Source organism: Poromitra crassiceps (genome assembly GCF_964638095.1).
Source record: "Poromitra crassiceps genome assembly, chromosome: 9".
Lineage (NCBI taxonomy): Eukaryota > Metazoa > Chordata > Actinopteri > Beryciformes > Melamphaidae > Poromitra > Poromitra crassiceps.
This window is the reverse complement of record NC_139630.1, coordinates 30,888,196-30,902,869: the sequence shown is the minus strand read 5'-3', so window position 1 is coordinate 30,902,869 and position 14,674 is coordinate 30,888,196. Positions and strand designations below refer to the sequence as shown.

At 42.1% G+C, this 14,674-nt stretch overlaps 1 protein-coding gene across 1 annotated transcript; it reads left to right on the top strand.

Annotated features, from left to right (window-relative positions):
* The first annotated feature begins 341 nt into the window (after window positions 1-341).
* On the top strand, window positions 342-14,337 carry pax1b (paired box 1b). Its single transcript, XM_083643152.1, has 5 exons — window positions 342-664; window positions 2,377-2,979; window positions 4,033-4,157; window positions 5,359-5,587; window positions 12,552-14,337. Exons 1-5 carry the CDS (start codon window positions 661-663, stop codon window positions 12,620-12,622), a joined length of 1,032 nt encoding a protein of 343 aa, XP_083499278.1. The 5' UTR covers window positions 342-660; the 3' UTR covers window positions 12,623-14,337.
* The last annotated feature ends 337 nt before the right edge of the window (window positions 14,338-14,674 follow it).

Here is a 14,674-nt window from a genome sequence, read left to right as displayed (position 1 = left end):
CTACAAATGTCAATTAGATGGTAATCTGCATGAGAAATAAAGAAAAATACAAAAAAATCGGTTATAATGATCATCCGCTTAGTGATCTATTTGACCCATGCACTGTAGTAGCCTACCAAACGTCGGTTGACCATCTGCCTGGGAACTGTGTTGCAAAGACCCTTTCAGCAGGAACCCGCTTTCTTCAGGGTGTGGACGCCACTGCTGCCAAGCAGGCAGCTTCCAGCTGTGCAAACACAGGAAGAAGATGGAGTGCATAGGAGGAAGAGGAGGGAGAGGAGGAGCAAGAGCTGCGGTAAACCCGGTAGGCGGACTCGTCTACTCCCAGTCTGTAGGCTGCAGGGCGCACGGAGCGGACACAGAGAGCCAGCCAGCCAGCCAGCCAGCCGCACGCACGCACACGCACACGCACACGCGCACACGCACACGCACGCACACACGCACACACACACACACACACACACACACGCACACACGCACACACGCACACACACACACACACACACACACACACACACACACACACACACACACACACACACACACACACACACACACACACACACACACACACACAGCTGGGCAGCATCATGCAGATGCAGGCCAGGGCCAGTCCGCCAGTCTGACACTCCAGCGCTGCTGCTGAGGGGAACCAGGCTGATGGGTAAGAATAAAGCTAGAATTGTGAATAGCCCGTAGCCTAGGCTACATAAAATGATCTGCGTCATACAGTGGAGCGTCTCTGCAGTGTAATCTCGATTTATGTCAGTCAACGCGGATTTATTTGCGCATCAATTTGTGATGTTTTCTTCAGACTGTCTGCACGGGAGAAGCTCGTTTCGTGTTGGCTTTTTGGAAATGTCAGTTTATTCGACTGTTGGAAATCCATGAGACAGGAGCGGCAGATCTGCAATATAGGCTAAGCTAATGAAATTAATGCATAATGGTTAATGTTCATTGTTCAATTAGGCCTAGAGGCCTAGACCTAAAACAGGACGATTAGGCTATATTGGAAAATATATATTGCTTATACATCTGTGGGAAAAGTTGCAGTGGTTGGTTGTTTGAAAGTTTATTTTGTTGCACGAAATTAAAACTGGGCAAAATGCGTTCGACTCGGAACTCGGACGATATGAAAGTTCGCTTAGGCCCATGCACCACTCATTTAGCATAGAAGAATAAAACAGCTAAAATACGGAAATATAAATTTCTTCTTCAGCGTCAGATTAAAATCTGACATTACATGAGATGAAATGAAAATGGACAGTCAGATGTCTGGTACAAGTTTATAAAAACATCTCTTTCTGAGTGCAGAAATAAAAGTTAGAAGCATAACCTATGTTATAGCATTATAGCCTACCCTAGTAGGTCCTTTGTTAAACGAAAGAAACAGGAAATGAAAAGGGACTTCATTTCAGAATAAATAAAGGTACTTATTAGGCCATTGTTGTTGTTGTTGTTGTTGTTGTTGTTGTTGTTGTTGTTGTTGTTGTTGTTGTTGTTGTAGGCGTATAGGCATCCTTGGCTATGTTAAACTGAAAACACAAAATGTAGCCTATAGGCCTACAGAAAAAATATGTTCCATTTGAATTTCCATAATTATAAATAATGTCCGTCTGTTGTTTTTCCATATCTCGGTGACCAGATAATAACCAACGATAAAACAGAAATTAATGAGAATAAAGACATATTAGGCCTATTATTATAAAGTGTTGCTTTCTTAAACCGAAAACACAAATTGCACAGGGAAAATGTTTTAATTTGAATAATGTGTGCCTGTATTCTGACAAAATAATAATACATAGGCCTATAGGTTACAGCCTAGGCTACTACTACTACTACTACTACTACTACTACTACTAATAATAATAACTAATTAAGGTGAGTGGGCGTGGTAAACTATAGCCTAATTGTGTTGCTTTCTTAAACTGAAAACATGAAAATTATCAGGACATTTTTCTTTTAAATTATAAGCAAATTACCTGACAATATGCTATATGCGTCTCGTTGTTATTCTTTATTTCGGTGACACAGAACACTGAATACAGACATAACCAGAATAAATACGTTAAAGATTATTAAACTATTTAGGTCTATTATGGCTATAGTAGCCTATGCGTTTTCCATAGAAGCTTAAGGCTACAAAATAAATCAGAATGAATACATTTTAAACTATTATTAGTAGCCTCTTATTATTATTATTGTTGTTATTATTATTATTGTTATTATTATTATTATTATTATTATTATTATTATTATTATTATTATTATTATTATTATTATTCGGTCTATTCTAATCGTTATTATAGCACACACAAAGGGGTCTATATGGGGCTTCATTATTCATTATGTGACTGCCCTGTTGTGTGATCTCAGAGAGTTACGGGGAGGTGAACCAGCTGGGCGGGGTGTTCGTGAACGGCCGGCCGCTGCCGAACCCGGTGCGGATTCGGATCGTGGAGCTGGCCCAGCTCGGCATCCGTCCGTGCGACATCAGCCGCCAGCTGCGCGTGTCGCACGGCTGCGTCAGCAAGATCCTGGCCCGTTACCACGAGACGGGCTCCGTGTTGCCCGGGGCCATCGGCGGCAGCAAGCCGCGCGTCACCACCCCCAGCGTGGTGGCAAGCATCCGGGACTACAAGCAAGGAGACCCGGGCATCTTCGCCTGGGAGATCCGGGACAGGCTGCTGGGAGACGGCGTGTGCGACAAGTACAACGTTCCGTCCGTGAGCTCCATCAGCCGTATCCTGAGGAACAAGCTGGGCCCTCTGCAGCCCAGTCCGGCCCAGGAGAGCAAGCCTGGCCCGCTGCAGGCCTACGGCCCGGTCTACCCCTACTCCTACCCGGGGCCCATGTCCCCCACCGGGACCAAGACCGGCTGCAGCGGCCCCGCGGGGCCCGTGGGTCTGGCCCGGGGCTGGCCCTCGGTCCACACGGTCAGCAACATCCTGGGCATCCGAGCCTTCATGGACCCTGCCGGTGGGTGAAAACTGCTCCTTGTATTTTGGAAGGCATCACACTAAACATGCTCCCATGATCTTATTCCAGTGTAGCCATATAACCAAGCTATTAAAAAGTGGCTATAGCAGCATAGCCTATTGATGAAAATCTTCCAGAAGTTCCAGGCTATTATAGCCTATGGTACAATACACCTACCGGTTTAATTAAATTTACATTTTGGCTATATCAGGGCTATTTTCATCAAATAGCATTGGGCTACTTGCACAGTATGGTGTTTTACTCTAAATTAACTCTAAATTAAAACATTAAGATAATAAATAATCTTCCATAAGGCAACTCGAAAGTCACTATTACAAAGTGATTATGGGAATACCATACATAGAGGAATACCATAAAGTAAGGTCACCACAATTAAAATATCTCACATTTGCCAGATTATTCCACTTGTTTGAAAAATAAGATTTAAGACCAGACTGTCTTGGGAGCTGGTTATTTTTTTCGCAGTGCAGAGCTGAGTTTTATTATATACACATGTTTTTCATTTAAGGGGAAATCTGGGATAAACATGCAGTGCAAACTAAGCCTGGTCTGTGACTGTGAAAACAGCTAGGTTTTTAGACTGTCTTTTAGAATCCTTATTTGTCATAAATGTATTTGATTTGCAGATTTCATTGGTGAGAAATGTATCATACGTTCTGAGAAATAAGAAAAATCTCTCACTTTGTTACATTTGAATTTCTATCAAAATCAGCTCAGTTACAACCAAAACTGTTCCTTCATACAGCACAGTTCATCTTCTATTCACATGTTGTTAAATACTTTCATTCTATTACATTGATAATTTGTAAGGAATTGATGATTGTCTTGGTAGTTTTCAACAATAAATGACATTATTTTCTTGATATTGATTTCAACACTGGCAATATGGTGGAATATATTCACCTAAAAAATTGAAAATATTGATATTATTTGAAAGAAAAATAAGATGTTAAGACTGAATGTGAGGCTGACTGACTGGTTAAGGTGGATTTGTTTTATTTGTCATTTTTGCTGAAATTTAATTTCCCTCAGCTCTGACCGGATGTGATGGGTATGCTGCAGCTAAAGTGGAGGACTGGAGCAGCATGGGCAGGCCCTTCAGCTCTGCAGCCACTGGAGCCGAGAAAACACATGAGGCAGAGCTCAAATACTCACAGGTAAATACAAAAAAATATATATATAACTAAAACAAAACAGAATAAAATAAATTAATAAAAACATCAATAAAATAATGCAAAACTTAACCCTACCCTAACCCTAACTAAATTACACTAGACTAAACTAAAATAACACAAAACCAAACTTGAAAAAAAAAGTATATTTTCGACCCAAGTCCGAAGTCTGCCTCAAGAGATTACGTTTTAGTAGACGTAATTGCACTGTTTTAATACCAATAATAAAGCCAGTATAAGGTTTAACCTTATAGCCTACTGGCTTTATTATTGATATTAAAATAGTAGCTTAAATGCTTTAATTGCTTAAAATCAATTCTTATATATTGTAGCAGCCTATATCAGCCTATAGTTTTATTAGCAGCAGCAGCAGCAGCAGCATTATAGAAGACATCAAATAATCAAATACCATATTCTTTATGAATAAAGAAATGAAGAGAAGAAATGCTTTGAGGGAAACAGTATATGAGAATTAAAACAGTAGAATCAATACAGCTGCAGGGTCAAACACAGCCAGCCTGAGACAGAGAGGCGTGTGAGTGAGCTACAGCTTCTACTCATAACAGAAACAACAATTGAAAAGGCAGTATTGTTGTTATTCTGCAAAGTGAAGCAATGTGCACTAGGAAGGAACTGATCTAACTTCACAAATTCACAAAGGTTGACACAATACAAATAACAAAACAATTGGAAAAGTTTCTGTCTATGCCACAAAATCAAACGGAAGGATGCTTTTGATTATTTTTTTGATTTTTGATTTTTATATGAGAGAACTATATACTTAAAAAAAATTAAACTTACATTTTGGATTGGGCAGCCATCTGCCCCTCCAGTATCTCATGGTGGAGTTGGATGTTGTAGACGGTTTGCACGGTAACATGTGTTGCTATATAGGGAACAGTTTGGAACCTACCTTATTTCCTGTGAGCAAACACTGCAACAGGGGGGGATTTAGAATGTTTATGTTTATGTTTATGTTTATGTTTATGTTTATGTTTATGTTGTTGGGTTGAAACCATATGGGTCTCAGGAACAATAAGATCTTGTCACATGAATCATAAACCTCATATGGAAATTACATGATGAGCTCAAGATACATTGGAATATATTTTCACAACAATTTTCTTCTTAAAATAATTTTTGGTGTAAAACTTTATTTTTTAAGTTTAAGTTTTCTTTCCCTCAGTCTTCCTCCAGTTTGTCCAGTTATGTCTCGGCCTGTGCCTACTCTCCACCCGGCCAGTACGGGGTGTACGGGCCTGGAGGGAACTACATGACCACCGGAGCCCACTGGCAGTCCCAGTCTGCCAGCCTCTCTCCCAGTCTGGCTCCCGGTCTCACCCATCCCAACACCACACATATGCACGGCGGAGATTTCCATGCCGGGATTTCATTCAAGCATTCACCAAGAGAAGGTGAGACTGCGTGTGTATTCTCTTTTAAGCACAGCACAAAATCCATGGTTCTTTAGGCTTGTACCATAGCACATTGGTTCTCAAAGTGCAGGTCCGGGGAACCCCAGGGGTCCTTGAGGGGGTTCCAGGGGGTCCCCAGAAAAAATATGAATAATTTATTTTCATAAAAATTCCAAAGTAAGACAATGACAGAATGTATGACTATTTTGGTCATGGGTTCCATACACCTTCTGTAATAAAACATCTAAAAGTGTGACGACCCTCCCACTCTCCTGGCCCCTTTCTGGCAGGAGCCTGGCTTTTGGGTCGTTATGCTGATTGGGTGCACCTGGGCCCGGTGCACATTTCAGGTCTTAAGAAGACCATTGTCGCTCTCCCTCCTCACTGATGCACCTTTTGTTCTGTTCATTTGTTTAATTTGTGTTGTCTATTTCCCCTTGGTTTTAGTTAATACATTTTTGTTTGAACTTTTATTTTGGTGTATGACCCAGCTCAAGAAAGCAAAAACTGAGGGGAGTCATAAAGTCAAAGTTAAAACAACTATTTATTAACTAAAACGAACGGAAAACAACTGACAACACAATACATTTCAATGAACAAAACAAAACGGTCCATCAGTGAGGAGGGAGAGAGACTGAAAGGTCTGAAGGTCTTCTAGCCAAGTGCACCAGGCCCAGGTGCACCCAATCAGCTCCCAACAGCTCCTGCGAGATAGGGCCAGGAGAGTGGGAGGGTCGTCACAAAAACAAAACTCATATCAGATGGGACAAAAAACCCTGGGACCAGATCTTATGGTCAAATGTGTGTCAGTTTAGGGGTCCTTGATGTGAAATAGTTTGAGAACTACTGCCATAGCAGAACACTTTATGGTGTTGTAAAGTAATCTTTCTCAACTTTTTTGGCTCGTGACCCCTTGATTGCTTAGTAGAAATATTTGTTTTCCCCTATCCCATATATCATCTCACAATTTTGTTTTACCCACTTGGGGGCCCAGACCTCCAAGTTGAGTTCCATTACTATAAAGATCCCATTTAGAAAGATTCTCTATCGCCGGTGTAAGCCTTGTTTTCAGCTTCATCAACAGGCAGTTCTGGATATGGATCATTATAAATTAAAAACTGAAAATTATAGGAATGTTTCCACATAACAAAACTTAGAATGTTGTGGCCAGTTTCATTAGCAAGTAACTTTTAATCCACTTCAGCCACAAAAAACACATTGTATGGGATGAAGTCCTAAACTAAAGGTTGTATAAAAATAATAGAAGGTCTGCCTTAGCTTCATTAAATTGCACAAATGTGCAATTGTGAATTATGAAAATGAAACCGTAAACCTTTACGATCTAGGCCTAATATCATAAGAATTTATGCCAGCCTTAAAACGGTGTGTAAAGTTGGGTAAATTACACAAATAAAATATGGAAATGTTGAATTTAGGCAATGCAGGTTTCCCGTCCTCCAGCTCTCTGGTGCTAATCGATTTAGAAGATGTAGGTTTTCTGTTTTCTGTCTCTGTGGCTTGGCCATGCAAAAGTCTAAAAACCTGCTTCAGTACGTCTGTGTGTGTTCCTGCTGTAAAAACACATCTGCGAGGCTTCATTTTCTGCTAAATTATGTATATTCAGTCATCTGTATCTCTGTCTCTCTCTCTCTCTCTCTCTCTCTCTCTCTCTCTCTCTCTGTGTGTGTGTGTGTGTGTGTGTGTGTGTGTGTGTGTGTGTGTGTGTGTGTGTGTGTGTGTGTGTGTGTGTGTGTGTGTGTGTGTTTTCCATGGGTTGGGACCCAAACTTTGGTCATGTGAAGATTAAATTTGGTCCCAAATTACACAGGAAAGACAGTTTCTGGTTTTGAGAGGAAAAATGACATTTGGTTTGAAGTCAGCAGATAGTGTGTGTTCCTCTGCCATGATGCTACAGACCATAAGTCAGCAGATAGTGTGTGTTCCTCTGCCATGATGCTACAGACCATAAAGCACTGATTATAGATCCACAGGCTCCTGTGTAAACTGTGATGCGACTAAATAAAGTGCAGCAAAACCAAAGTGTGTTCACTCAGACTGCTGCAATCAAAAATAGTCCAGAAATACAAAATATATGCATTATATATAGGTGACTATATTTTAAGATTTATTTGTGAATATCAAAAACATGTTTCTGCCAACATTCTTTTATATTCTCTTGTGAAATAAACGGTGTTAAAAATTATGTATCATCCTTATACAATACAGAGCAACGTGTATAGTTTTCTGATCATTTAAATGGACTGGCAAATAGGCTATGCAACTCAGGTATGAAGATGAAGATGATGATGATGATGATGATGGTGGTGGTGGTGGTGCTGGTGGAGATGATAATACCGTAATAGGGCTGCAATGAACAATAATTTTCATTGTCAATTTGTCGATTATTTTCTTGATTAATCGATTTGTTATTTGGTTTGTCTACGCCCAAAGATATTCAGTTTACTGTCATAGAGGAGTAAATAAACAAGTAAATATTCACATTTAAGAAGCTGGAATCAGAGAATTCTGACCTTAAAAAAATAAAAACAATAAACAAATACTCAGACCGATTCAATTATCAAAACAGTTGCCAATTAATAGTTGACCAGGAATCGATTAATCGTTGGCAGCTCTACCGATTTATTTACAGATGTTACTAATATTTATCGTAATATATTGTATAATATAGATTTATATTACATAAAGGGCTCTATTCTCCCACAGGCCATCGGCGCTATTACGGGCCTTAACCGCAAAAAAACGTGCCTTGCGCCTGTTTCGGCAAGATAGCAATAGGCTTTAGGCTGCCAAATGCGCTTTAGGCCGAATGGGCGTGGCGCAGTCCCAAAGTGGGCGTGTCGGCGCTAAATACCAGCCTAGTGATATCTTGGGACCTGCCCTACATTTAGCGCTTTGCGCTTTTGAAAAGCAGGCCTATTCTCTGCCTTCACTGCTTCTTCTCTGTCACCCTTCTCTCTCTCTCTCTCTGAGTTCCCAGCATGCATTGTGTTTCTTCATTTCGCTACTAAATAGCCACCAAATGAGCCAAAATAGATATAAAAGGTAGTTCTAAATTAATGTGTAATGGTAACACAGCCTGCCATTGTCAACATTTCAATATTGGACCAAATAAAGCATCGAAATGAAAACACCACCCTATGTGAAACATATATGTCCTCCTGGGCCTATATATACCTCTTGTCGAGTTAACGTGATTTAGAGAAGTAACAGCGGAACGCGCTTCGGAGCTTCTAATGGCATCTGCTATACTGTGATGTCCCTCCAATAACTTGGCCCTATTTCACATTTAGTTTTACAATAAAAACACATTTATGCAATGACCTGACATAATGTAGGGTATATTTATGTGCATCATCCTTCCTGCAGCAGGCGAGAGAAAATGATATCTTTCTGGACAAACTTTCACCAATCTAATAGGCTATATTTTTCTAGCTGATGCATAGAACATTATTTTCACTTTGATCTTGCTATAGTGTAGCGTATCTACATGCTTGCAGTATTGAAACTGCAGTTAGATTGATTTGAGAAGCATAATAATATGGAATAATAGCCTATAATGCAGACAGACAGGCTGGATGAAGGGAGGGGGGGGGGGGGGGGGCAGAGCGTTTGGCTTTCGTCTGGTTTTGCGGGATCACTGGAATTGGAGCTAAAAAGGCAAGCGTGCGATTCGTTTATTGCACTTATCCAATGAGCATGACGGTGCATAATTTTACGCCTAAAAGGCGTGGTTGTAATGCTTTGGGCTGCATCTAGCGCCAGCACGACGATATCAAGTGCGCCTTTCCACGCCCACTGCTTTGATCTGCGCCTGCCGCTCGGCCTAGAAACTGCGCCGATGCAACGATAGGGGCCATAGTTATTTACTACTATTACTACCATTACTACCCTATTTATTATTAAGTCTATCTACTGTGGGGTCTGGTGAATCGTTGGTGTATTGTCTGGCTGTACTGTATGTTTGCACAAAGGGGAGTTTGCAATTTCGTTGTATGATTTTATTATGCAATGACAAATAAACTACTATATATTAAAAGGATGACTGAATAGTGCACGGATCACTGAATAAGAAACCTATAAACTAGGGATAATGATGGTGTTGATGTAGCCTAGGTAAACCCAGCCACCACGTGACCTGCTCTCTCAGTTCCCAGTCACTATCGTCTAGCGAACGGGCCATTCAAATCGATTTCTGGGGCGATTGAAAGACTCGCGCAGACCCGCAGCCACCCCGCAGCCAATGAGTGACGGCGTGACTGCCAACATCAGTCCTGCCGTGATCGGCCAATCAGAGAGTGCGTCTTTGTCAATGACGTGTAACAGCTGCAGCGGCTTAGCACTACCTAGCCGTTAGCATTTGGCCTCTCTAAAGCATAGCTCCCGAGCTAGCTACTAGCTGGCTAGCTATATGGCTATGCAACTACGTGAGGAAATTCAAGTGAAAACAGCTGTTGAGGTTGAGGTCTGTTGATCAAAATAACACCTAGCGTTATCGAAATCGGATTTTAGCGGACCATACAAGCCAGGGCTTCAGAGCTGATTGCATTGTGATTATGATTTAATGCATTATGGAAGATAAACGCTGGAAGGCTGGGTAGCATTAGCTGACGTCATCCAGGCTACAGTAACATTAGGCTATTATAGTTATGAAACGCTGATTCAAACGTTACAATAATAAGACACAATATAGGAGCCAGTTACCCTACTGTAGATAGAGAGTAATTTCAGACCACCAGATATCACCATATTTATGTTATTAAATGCTGTAACGTTAACGGTAATTCTCATGTGTATGGTTTATTTATAAGCATTCATTGATTGAAGCAGAGTGCTGGTCGGTTAAGTTTCTCTGTAGTCAATGTCCTCTGCTCCAATCTTCGTTCGTAGTTTCTTCTGTCTCTCGTCCAGCAGCTGCAGATGTCATAATTATCCACGTTATTGATTATTATTTATAAAAAAAATCTCGTGTAAATATTTTGTGAACGCACCAATAGTTAGAGAAGGAAACCTCTCTTTGCATTTTATTTTTTAATAAAAGTAGGCTACTTGTGATATCTCACGTGGTCGATCATCATTGCAAATTTATGTGAACAGCTAGGTTTAATGACAAATATGGAATATCACCCAAGGAAATACCACGGTTTAATGCCAACAGATAAACCATACAGATTTGTTGTAATTGTGAACACATAAGGGAGCAAAGACATGGTTTTCAAGTATAACACAACTTTTATTCAAAGACAGGATTGAAAAATATAGGTCACTTGTATTCACTTCAGTAATGTCAGGTCTCAGTCGCATTCACGCTAACCTCTTAACGTCTAGCTATAGCTAGGTTACATCTGGATTATGTATAATATACAGAATTGCACAGTACACAGTTGCACAGTTACTGCACAGTAACGTGTACAAATATTGAACGCAACAGTCTCGTTCTGGAGCGAACCCCTCAGCTGAATTCACGTTGGAATATGATATCAAGGCTTGATACATTTGATTGTAGCTACTCATACAGCCGTGTGGAGCTTATCTAGCTAGGTTGCATCTGGAATATGATATCAAGCCAGTAATGTAGCTAGCTAGCGTTAAATAGGTTTATCTGTAACCACGCTGAAATGTGAGGGCATTAACGTTAATATTTCAATTAGGTCAAACACACCTTACCGTTATGACTGCGGCCGTTTTGGATTAACATTAGCGTTAAGTCCATGATCAAATCTAGCATTTCGGTATATTCAGTGTGTGTGTGTGAAAAGGATGTTAGCATGCTAGCATTATTAGCACAGAATGTATACAGTCCATGGTACAACGTTAGGCCTTCAAGTCCTGAGGCGAACAGCACCGGAGGATGAAGTCTGCAGACTGGCTAGGCTCTTGCATTCAGTGTCCAACAAGCACGCCTGTTTCCTCATCAGGTTGGCAGCAGCTGACTGAGAAGGGTTTAGAATTAATACCTGAAAGAATAAACAGAGAGGACGTCAGTACAGTAGACACATGTAACAGTATAGATCCCCGTTATGAGGTCTGTTGATCAAAATATCACCTCAAGCTATATCGAAATCGCGTTTTAGTGGACGGGCAGCGATCATCCAAACGGGTTCATAGCTGGTCTGCGGCTAGCTAGTAGCTAGCAACGTAGCCATCGATTAAAACAGCGTTACATTTATGATCTTTTAGTGATGTTGGTAGACACACGTAACAGTATATCCCCGTTATGAGGTCTGTTGATCAAAAGATCACCAAACGCTATATCGAAATCGGGTCTGAGCGGACGGGCAGCGACCATACAAAGGACAGCTTGTACAAGCTGGGGCTTCTCATCACCTGGACACATTTTACGGCGAAATTATCTGATAAACTGGCTGCGCATAACATTACTTATTTGCGGGAGTGCACGGGGGAAGTGGAGATTAATCGTGCAGCACTAGTACATTAGGTTATAAGTACATACCTCAGTCAGACTCTGGCAAATCCGACATGATTTGCAATCCTGTTGGTGTAGTTTCACACCAACCCTCTCCAGGCGTAGAAATACCCCCTTCTCGAGTGGTTTGCAGCTGCCCAACTTGCCTTTAGAACGAAGGTTTATCTTACACAACCTGCAACCTGTGGTTGCTAGCAGTAGCCTAGTGAGTTAGCTAGGTGGAGTTAGCTCGAGCGCTAACAACAAAGGTCGCAGAGTGATGACGCCATCTGCTGCACTGCGCATGTGCTCTGTGCACTAAACTGGTTGGATGATGGTTGCGCAATGGAGTGGTCTATCGGGGGGGGCCCAACAACCGCAGGAAATCGATTAACAATGGTGGGATTCCAGACCATAGTGACTGAGAACAGGTCTGAGAGCAGGTCACGTGGGGGATGGGTTTACCCAGGCTAGTGTTGATGGTGATAATAGTTATTACAATCATGAAAAATGCATTTATTTGTGTTGTTTTGACCGCAGGAGACAGAAAACCTCCCAGTCCGCTGAATAAGCACCAGCACGGGGCACACGGACTGTCTGCAGCCTCCTGACCACAGAGACGCTCCAGGCTCGTTGAACACAAATGGACGATATAATGGGACTCTAACAAAGGCCAGAGTTTGATTTCCGGGGAGATTCGTTACAGACCACCCATGTTCTCTGCCATCCACTGCCATCTGGAGGCTTAAAGGAGAAATACACCACAGATTCTCTTCCACTATTTATCATCAGTCTGAAGAACACATCCCAGGACTTATTTAGTGATGAAGTGTTGTAAGATGTATGCGTGGGAGGATCATGCTATTCCCCGCAGTTCCCCTCCCCCCTGAACAGGCGCTCCCTCGACCAGAGGAGGCGCTAGTGCAGCAACCAGGACTTATACCCCACCCGCTTCCCAATCGCAGACACATCCAATTGTGTCTGTAGGAACGTCTGACCAAGCCGGAAGTGCCGCTGCCAGGAATTGAACCCGGCTCTCCGCAGTGGTGGGCGAGTGTTTTGACCTCTACTACCGTCCCAGATGCCCAGTAAATTGTAATTTAATCTCCTTTTTCTGTGAACCCAGGTTCTTTCAGCCTGCCTCGTCACGTTCTTTCAGCCTGCCTCGTCGTCTTGATTTGATTTTGTACGTTTCCTAGGATGCCTTTCAACAACACGCAGAGGAGGGCCGGAAACATGTTTTATTCAGTCAAGCTGCTGGAAACATCTGGAGGTGACGTCACCTCGTCTACGATTGGACGGTTATCCACTAAAAAGAGAAACACAACAAACTAGAAGTGCATTCGGAGAGTGCAGACCTCCTCCGCCAAGGCCGATGCTCCAGTCTGCTATGCACATTTTGTGACTCGGGTCAGAACCCTGACCCACCCACATCACCCCAGCCACTCCCCCTACCCACCCCTCCAATCACGACTCTCCCTGACCTTCCTATCCCTAGCTACGGCTGCTTTTCCCTAGCCCTGCCCCCTTTCGCTTACTATGCCTGCTCACACCAGCCAGATAAACCTAGCCACTCCAACCTACCCACCCCTCGAATCCAGACCCTCTATGACCTTCCTATCCCTATAGCTACAACCCCTTACGCTAGCCCCGCCCCCTTTGCTTACTATGCCCCCTCCCACCACCCAGATACACCTAGCCACTCCAACCTAGCCACCCCTCGAACCCCGAATCTCTACGACCTTCCTATGCCTAGCTACTACCCCTTTTCCCTGGCCACGCCCCCTCCCACCACCCAGATACACCTAGCTACTCCTCCTACCAACCCCTCGAATCCTGACTCTGTACGACCTTCCTATCCCTAGCTACAGCCCCTTTTCCTTGGCCCCGTCCCCTTCCCAACTTGGATCGGATCTGCGGCAAAATTTAATGGGTTCTTCCTTGGCCCCTGGTACACCCTCCTACCAAGTTTCATGAAAATCCGTCCAGTAGTTTTTCTGTAATCCTGCTAACAACAAACAAACGGCACCGAAAACATAACCTCTTTGGCAGGAATACAAGATCCATCAGCAATAGCTTTTCTTTTCTTTTTGTTGTATTTCAGGGTGGATTGTTTTCTTTAACCTCACTAACGGGTCACTTTTATTTTCTCCGGTTTGTCCTGAACTGAAATGATTTGTGTCTTGAGGCCGAGCTTCAGCTCCAAACATTTTCCCTTTGTTGAAAGGGAAAGTTTAAATTGCATTGGAAATATTTAATCTTGTAAAATGTATTGGCAAAGCTGTATATATTTTTCTATAACTGTGCTTAATAAAGGCATGCAAAATAAAAATGTATATCGGTGTTAATATGAGAACGAAGGGGCAAAACGTTCTTTCAGATCACTTGGAGATGAGGTGGGAGAATAGATGGCAGGAAGTCAAATCCAATGATAATGATAGTAATATCTTTTTTTTTACCTGAGGTTCAACTGGTATATATTTACATTTTATAAGATCCATATGTCATATGTACACACTACACACTAATGCACAAGCTCCATTTGAAGTCGGCAACTTACGGTTTAAACATACATGTTGAGACTTTTTATGGAAACATACTGACATTTTATGAATACTTGTAAGCCTGTCTCTATTTTGGCATACACATACATGTACTCCAAT